The sequence below is a fragment of the Dipodomys ordii genome, unplaced genomic scaffold (genome assembly GCF_000151885.1).
Source record: "Dipodomys ordii isolate 6190 unplaced genomic scaffold, Dord_2.0 Scaffold5, whole genome shotgun sequence".
Classification (NCBI taxonomy): domain Eukaryota; kingdom Metazoa; phylum Chordata; class Mammalia; order Rodentia; family Heteromyidae; genus Dipodomys; species Dipodomys ordii.
The window spans coordinates 31,477,972-31,486,756 of record NW_012267221.1 but is presented as its reverse complement, the minus strand read 5'-3'; the positions used below and the strand labels follow the sequence as shown (position 1 = coordinate 31,486,756).

General features: G+C 35.8%; 1 protein-coding gene across 1 annotated transcript in view; it reads right to left on the bottom strand.

The window, feature by feature from the left end:
* Positions 1 to 1,049: 1,049 nt before the first annotated feature.
* Positions 1,050 to 8,785, bottom strand: part of Nup35 (nucleoporin 35kDa) — a 32,452-nt gene continuing 24,716 nt past the window's right edge. The window contains exons 6-9 of the mRNA XM_013029800.1: positions 7,703 to 7,772; positions 6,114 to 6,242; positions 4,285 to 4,449; positions 1,050 to 2,415 (exon numbers count right to left, since the gene is read on the bottom strand). Of these exons, the coding sequence (XP_012885254.1) occupies positions 2,338 to 2,415; positions 4,285 to 4,449; positions 6,114 to 6,242; positions 7,703 to 7,772 (442 nt within the window). The 3' untranslated portion in view covers positions 1,050 to 2,337. The remainder of the gene's footprint in view (positions 2,416 to 4,284; positions 4,450 to 6,113; positions 6,243 to 7,702; positions 7,773 to 8,785) is intronic.

Below are 8,785 nucleotides of genomic sequence, written 5' to 3'. Positions count from 1 at the left end.
CTAGTTTGGCTGCGGTCTTTTTATTTTTATTTTTTTTTTGGGGGGGGGGTGGGGGAGTCCAGTCGTGGGGCCTGAACTCTGGGCCTGGGCACTGTCCCTCAGCTCTTCAACTCAAGGCTGGCACGCTACCACTTGAGCCGTAGCACCACTTCCGGCTTTTTTTTTCTACTTATGTGGTGCTGAGGAATCGAACCCAGGGCCTCATGCATGCAAAGCAAGCACTCTACCACTGAGCCACCTTCTCAGCCCCAGCTGTGGTTTTTTAAATAAACCTATAAAATCTCCCATAGTATATATTGTTTAAGCCATGATTAATAAAATAAAAACTAAAGGAAAATATACAGATTATATAGATACATGGACAAATGTCAGTTACTATTGGTCAAATATTATTTCAATTATAAATCTCTATCTCACAAGAGCCACTTTAATTAGGTTCTTATAAATTGGCCAAAGGAGATAATACGGATAAGTAACAGTGATAGCAACTAAATGACTCAATGAAGCAGTGATTTTTTTTTTTAAGGCCACAAGAACACTATGACAATTTTTTTTTTTTTGGTTCCGGTCGTGGGGCCTGAACTCTGGGCCTGGCCACTGTCCCTCAGCTCTTCAGCTCAAGACTAGCGCTCTACCACTGGAGCCACAGCACCACTTCCAGCTTTTTTCTTTTTGCTTATGTGCTGCTGAGGAATCGAACCCAGGGCCTCATGCATGCAAGGCAAGCACTTTACCACTGAGCCAACTTCCCAGCCCACAAAAAATATATTTAAGCTCATAGAATAGCACTGGTGGTTGTCGTAATTCCAAAACATCACTCTGAAAATTAATAAAGGAAAAGGATTATGTATTTATCCTGCCATTCTGTAGGAACATATATCACAGTAACCAAATAGCCCTAGCTTGTTAAATGCAACAGAAATGACAAAAATTGGGCAGAAAAGTCATTTTTTAGTCCTGAATGAAATAACAGATCCGAACAAGCATCAATAATATAGCTTTTTAAAACATTATGTATTATTATGGTAAAGTTTACAATGAGGATGTGTCAGGCTTCTGCACATATAACCATGATCAGTTAAAACATCATTAAAATCAAACAACTACAATTAATATCTTTTGTCTTATTATGTGTAGCATGAAGCTACCAACTATTATTTCCAAAAAAATGAAATCAAAATCTAATCTTCTCTAGATCTAGTTTCCAGGACATAGAAAAAATAGTGAGCAAGCTCAGACTACAGTCAACTCACAAGGCAGCTTTAGTAGGTTGTGGTATGCTGGACAATGGGGACCAGGGAAAGAACTAACTTACTAGGACAGTTAAGAGATAAATAACAATGTGTAAATCGAGTTTGATCATGATTTGAATAAATAATAAATATTTCATTTAATGAACTGAATATTGCACAGTAACCATTACTAATTGGTAAGTGGGATACGGACATTTTAATTATATAGAGAAATATGATTTTTATTTTTTAATATATCCTGAAGTACTTATATTAAAACTGCATCCATCTCGTGTGTGCTTTAAACACAAACACAAAGGAGAGGGAAGGGGAATAATGGAAGAGCAAGACACACTGCACTTACAATAAATGGACATTTTAATTGAAACCCCTTTGAACTACTTAAAAATATAAATAAACAAAAAATAATGGTACAACGTAAAAGCAATTAAAGCTGGATTTTAGGTATACAAAAGTTAATAAAATATTTTCTATAGTTCAGTGAACAAATAAAACAATAATAAATCACCACTTCAAAATATATTCAGTACATAATTGACAAAGTTTATTATCAAGAAATTTTAGTAGTAGGTTTTTAAAAAAGAATAGTTGGGTTTTATAGTAGTAAAAGATGATAAACCACAACAGGATATATACAAAGGTAATCAGAATATTAAATACTATCTCAATTAAAAGACCATCATTCACATTGCTAGTTATAATCGTGTCTTGGTAAATACAAGCAGCTTTCATGAAATTCACCTTCTCATGAAAACTAGGAGATAATTCTCCAAATTCAATTACTTAGTTTACAATAATCAGTGCTGAGTTTCTTGTGCATGCACTATCACATGAAGCACAAAATCCTATCTAGAGTGATTTTTAGGTTTTCTTCAAAATGTATCTCAAGCATCTTTTAAAGCGCGAGCTACAAATAGGATGTATTCTTAAAAAAAAAATCTTTAGAAATAAGCATCTGAGATAGCTACCCACCACTGCCAAGTATGGTTATACAACTAACCAAAGGAAACTGGCGGTACTTTGCTAACTCTGGTTTTAGTGCAAGGACCTCCTCCTTCATAGCGGAGCTCTTAGCTCTTATTATCTACCAGCCAAACATGTACTCCATTGCTTTCGAGACAAGACTTTCATCTTTTTTTGGCGTTTGTCTGTCAGAAATAACCTATTAAAATACACACAAAAGGAAAAGAAACTGTTAGGTTATGATTTCTTCTATGACAGTCAATTCTATAATAGCTAACTTAAAAGAGAAATACTAAAATCACTAAAATTCATTTCCAACAATTATTTATATGTTTTGAAGATTATAATTTGGACTTGTAATATCTTTATGTTCTTAAGAATACCAACAACTCAAATATAACCATATAAAAATGATGCTTATCAAAATGAATGCCAAGGCTGGGAATGTGGCTTAGTGGTATAGTGCCTGCCTAGCATGCAAGAAACCCTGAGTTCAATTCCTCAGTACAACATAAACAGAAAAGGCCGGAAGTAGCCCTGTTGCACAAGTGATAGAAGGCTAGTCTTGAGCAGAGAGAGGCTCAAGGACAGTACACAGGCCCTGAGTTCAAGATCCAGGACTGGCAAAGAAAAAAAAAAAAAAACTCCAAGAAATAGAAGCAAGAAGTTTTTTTTAAATTGTACTATTTGCAGTTATTTCTTTTTTTTCTTTTTTCTTCCCCACCTTCCCTGTGTCACTGTTTTTTTATTTCTGTACCCTTTGTTTTCTTTATAAGTTTATCTGAATTGGGGAAGTGGGGAAAGAGAATCACAGAAATGATGGGACAGAAGGTGAACCAATGCAACAGTGATACTCAATAGATACTATGTTGGAAATGAACTTTACAACTGGGGGGAGAAGAGAGTCAGTGGTAGAGGAAATGGGAGAAAATGAGAGGAGGTAATGTACTCATTACCTTACTTTTGTAACTGTAAACCCTCTATGTATCAGCTTTACAATATTTTTTTAAAAGAATACTAATACTCTTTCCTTTAGAAAAACAAATAAATTAGAAAACTGAACAAATTTTAAAAAGAACATCAAGAAATGAGTTTTAAATACAGGTTGAAAAACAAAAAACTAAGGAACAGAAACAATTTTACAATGATCTTCCTATTTCAGGGGAATCAAAACCACACTGTCACCACTTGCCCTACTAAGAATACAAGCATTTTTGTGTTCAAGTACTGTGATCTAAGACCTATGTCTTTGGCTGCCTAAATTAAATACTTTTGACTAATTACTAGTGGACAATAATATAGAAAATTTACAGTCAAAATTCTTATATCACTTCCAATAAATATAATGAACTTCCTTAAAAATGTATGACATGAAACTTTTAACTCTGAATAATAGTAGGCCAAAGTCTTCTTTTGATACCCAAATTGTGACATCATCAGTTTTATCACTGATTTAACAGGGTTATAATATTCTCTCATTCTAACAATGTGTACAGGAGACACTTTGTTTTGTATACAAATACAACTCAGAAAAGTTCAAAGACATCAGAATGTCTGAAGAAATGGCAATTTTTTTAAATTTTGTTTTCCAACATTGAGCATGTGAGGAAAGTACTCAACCACGAAGCTACATCCCCAGCCCAAAGGAAAAAACAAAAATAAAACAAGACAACTTTCAAACTAGCCAAGATTCCAACTTTAAAATAGAAAATTTAGGGCTGGGAAGGTAGCTCAGTGGTAGAGCACTTGCCTTGCATGAATGAGGCCCTGGGTTCAATTCCTCAGCACCACATAAGCAAAAAGAAAAAAGCCGGAAGTGGCGCTGTGGCTCAAGTGGTAGCATGCTAGCCTTGAGATGAAGAGCTGAGGGACAGTGGCCAGGCCCAGAGTTCAGGCCCCACAACTGGACCAAAAACAAAAAAACAAAAATAGAAAATTTAAAAGTTTAAGGTTTCAATGAGGAAATCACTCCAGCATGAAAAGTTTAATAATAGCTATATCAATTCAATGGGATCTTTTTCAAAATGCCTTTAATTAGATCTTTTTTTATCCAATTCTACTTAAATACCTGATAATCACTAGTAGAAGCTTTGTATGCTGTAGCAAGAGGTCTCATGGTAGAAATCCTAGGAGTACTTCCGGATTGTGCTGGTGTACCTAAGGTCTTAATTGGTGGTGTAAATACCAAAGATGGTGATGACAAAGAACATCTTTCACTGTTTTCCATGACAGTCTAGAGAAATAAACAATTCCTTGTTTATAAGCATACACATATATACAGTACTGCATAAACAGTATTATTAAAGGAGGCATGCTTTCCTGTATTCTAATTAACCCTTTCAATAATTTTAGGTTTGAGAATACAATACGATTCCTAGCATTTAAGATCAGGATTTGAGCAAGAGATCTCAATTTAATCACTTCAAAGACTTTAATATGCCTGGAGCTAGTTTCTTACCTATAATCCTAGTTATTCAGGAGGCTGAGATCTGAGGATTGTGGTTCAAAGACAGCTCAGGCCAGAAATAGAGCTGTGACTCAAGTAGTACACTGCTAGCCTGCAACACAAAAGCTCAGGGACTGCACCCAAACCCTGATTCAAGCCCCAATACTGGCATCAAGGGAAAAAAAATTCAATGTAACTTTATTTTTTTTTATTGTGAAAATACTGTACAGAGGAGTTACAATTACATGGGCAAGATAATGAGTACATTTCTTATCAAGCATTGTAGCCTCCTCCTTTGTTTCCCCTTCCCATCAATGTAACTTTATAAGCCACAAGAATTAAGAATCCTGGGGCTGGGAAGGTGCTCAGGGGTAGAGCGCTTGCCTTGCATGCATGAGGCCCTGGGTTCGATTCTTCAGTACCACATAAGCAAAAAGGAAAAACAAAAGCCAGAAGTAGCGCTGTGGCTCAAGTGGTAGCGCGCTAGCTTTGAGCTGAAGAGCTGAGGGACAGTGCCCAGGCCCAGAATTAAGAATCCTCTAAAGCAAGTCAGCAAAGACAAAATTAAAAATTCTTGGAGAATATGGATTGGAAAAGAGAATCAAAGTCTAAAGCTCCAAAAGTCCTCTCTTCTCTGGTAATATAGCACAATTATATAATCACATGGCTACAACACATTTTAAGTACAGAAACCAAGTCTGTTTTGCTGGTTAACATGTATGTGCAAAGCAATAAACACATGGTAGTATAAGTTTGCATATACATTATGTACACAGTGATTTTACAAAGAAGAAAAATTTGAACTTTACTTGGTGTTTAAATACATTATTTCTAAGTATTGTGAAATTAAAATACATAACCCAAACTCCCATTATTTAATGCTATCAATTCATTATGAAACAGCAACATTCCTTTGAAGTTCTCAACAACATTTGATGTTGCTTTGTACAGTTCAAAATGGGTTAGTAGTTAAGATATCTAAAGTCTAGATCTCACTTCAATATTGGACAAGCTACTTTTGTTCTCTTGGCTTCTTTATGTGACATGAAGGGATTTGGATGTATTATCTCTAAAATCTTAAAGTTAAATATTTTTGGCTTACTTTTTCCTGTCAGTCATGGGACTTGATCTCCAGCCTGGGCGCTGTCTCTAAGCTCTTTTTGCTCAAGGCTAGTGCTCTACCACTTGGAGCCACAGTGCCACTTCTAGTTTTCTGGTGGGTAAATGAAGATAACAGTCTCACAGACTTTCCTGCCTAGGCTGACTTTGAGCCTCATCCCTAGGCTGACTTTGAGCCTCATCCGCAGATCTCAGCATCTTAAGTAGCTAGGATTACAGGCATGAGCAGCCACTAGCACCCAGCTTTAAATAACATTTTTTATAAGCTAAGCAAAAGAGATATGGGGAAGGCAGGTGACATACTGCCATGGTGTCTATCACCAAAAACTTACTTTATCGATGCATGGTTTTACACCAATCATGATGGACTCTCCAAATATCCTCCCATCTTTGCTTAAAGCTTTCCGGGCCTGCAGTTTAGACTGGTAACGAATATGCATCCAGTTTCCTGTGTTGGACATCTGCAAAAAATAGTCTTCTCTTAAGATATAAAATATGTAAAATTTGTACTAATGAATTTTATCAGAAAATAGAAATGTGAGAATAAATTCATACTTTGACTTTTGTTTCATGCTCTCTAAAAACATTGTATATTATAATTCAACAAAAATCCAATGGAAGTTTTAATAATCTCTACCTAGCTCCAATTCTCTAAAACAAAAAGTAGATGGCTAATATACTCTAAAAGTAATTCTCAAAAAGCTTGTTTCCTGTAAAAAAAAAAAAAAAAAGCCAAATTGACACCTGATATGAAATTTTTAAGAAACTGTATTCAATACAATTTGGTATAGGAGTTAAGTTCACACTGATGGGGGGGGAGGGAAGGGGACAACTTGGGCAAGATATAAACAATTTTTTAAAACTCCCAATTAGAGAAAAAGCAGTAATACCATGAAACTTCTCTTATTTTATTCCCCAAAAGCTAGCTTATATTAGAAAATAGTATAGTTTACTGGATATCAGTGGCTTACTCCTGTTCTCCTACCTATTCAGGAATCTGAGATCTGTTGAAACCAGCCAGAGCAAGAGAGTCTTTGAGAATCTTATCTCCAATTAACCAGCAAACGCCCAGAAGTGGAGGTATTGCTCAAGGGGTTAGAGCACTAGCCTTAAGCAAAAAGCTCAGAGACCTAGGCTCTAAGTTCAAACCCCAGGACCAGCAATAATAATAATCATAATAGTAATAATAAATAATTCATCTATTTTTAGTAATCTATCTTTTAAAGACACTGAACAATGGAGGAATAGATGCTGAAACTCTCAAGCACTATGCAATTCTGAGCCTTCTGGACAATAAATAACATCTGTAAGCCTAACTACCAAAGAGGCTGAGATCTGAGGATCAGTGTTCAAAGCCAGCCATGGTAGAAAAGGCCATTAAGATTCTTAGCTACAATTAACTACCAAAAAGCTGGATGTGCAGCTGTGGCTCAAATAGTGAGCAAAAAAGCTCAGAGACTATGAACAGGCCCTGAGTTCAAGTCCTAGGACTGCTACGTCCCCACAACAAAAAAAAGTAAGTAAGTAAGTAGGTAAGTAAGTAGGTAGGTAAGTAAGTAGGTAGGTAGGGAGGTAGGGAGGTAGATAGGTAGGTAGGTAGATAGGTAGCCAGGCAGGCAGGCAGGCAAAGACAGATACACAGATACATACACAGATAGACAGACAGACAGGCAGGCAGATTCAAAACTTCATGGGGAGAGCACTAGTTCTGAACTCAGGAACCTGCCCCTTTGCTAGGCAAGCATTCTACCACTTCAGTCAAACACCCAGCCCTATTCTTTCAAAACTTAACAAAAAAAAAAAAAGGAAAAAGAAAAATTTTATTTAGAAAAGCATACACAAAGTTCAGAAGTAGTTTCCTTCAATTCACAGCTTCTCTTTCCTCAGCCAAAATCTTGAATTAAAAAAAAGTACCGCTTACCACATGTTTTAAGATATTTCCATATTGTGCAAATTGTAGCAATATATAAGATGCAGATGCTTGTGGAAACCTGAAAAAAAGAAGTTATCCAGTTTAAGCAAGCAACTTCCTTTATCAATAGAAAACCACATTATTTTAAGTAAGTCTAGATAAATTGCTACCCAAACTTCTAGTTTAGAAGATTAATAATAGGAAAACCCTAATTCACGCTGTTTTCTCCTATCTAGGCTAACTATGAAATACCAGTCATTCAAAGACAGATCCCTTAGAATTAGTTTTGACTCAGTAATTTTCTCCATACATTTTCTCTCTAAAATCTTCAAAATTCCCACTCTCATTGCCATTATCTCAGCTTTTCATAAACAATTATAAAGTTGTATTTCTGTATATGTGTTTTATTATAGTAGGTGTGCTTATAAGCACTCTTTAGGTTTATTATGATTTTTAGAAGGTAAAATAATTTAAATTATATAGCATTCCATTCTTCATTCTACATGAAGCACTATGTAAATTTTCTGAAATTTAACTTTCAAGCAAAAATAAAACTCAGCACCAATTAACAATGTACTAGAATCCTTTTAAAGAATTGCAATCAAACTTTTAGTAGCCATGTTATATGAAAAGTTTAAGTTAAATATGTTTTGAATATTTTACAATAAAATAGTATCATTTTCCTAAATTTAAACAATAGTTTTTTGGTTTTTGTTTAATTTTTTGTTGTTGTTGTTGGGTATGGGACTTGAACTCAGGGCCCGCGTGCTATCCCTCAGCCTCCTTGTGTTCAAGTCAAGCACACTACCACTTGAGTCACAGCACCAGTTTTTGAATGGTTAATTGGAAATAGAATCTCAGGGGGACTTTTCTGCATGGGCTGGCTTCAAACTACAATCCTCAGATCTCAGCCTTCTGAGTAGCTAGGATCACAGGTGTGAGCTACTGGTGCCCAGCTTTTTTTTTTTCTTTTTGTCAATCATGGGGCTTGAACTCTGGTTCGGGGCACTGTCCCTCAGCTCTTCAGCTCAAGGTGAGCACTCTATCACTTGAGCCATAGTGGCACTTCTAGGTTTCTGGTGGTTAACTGGA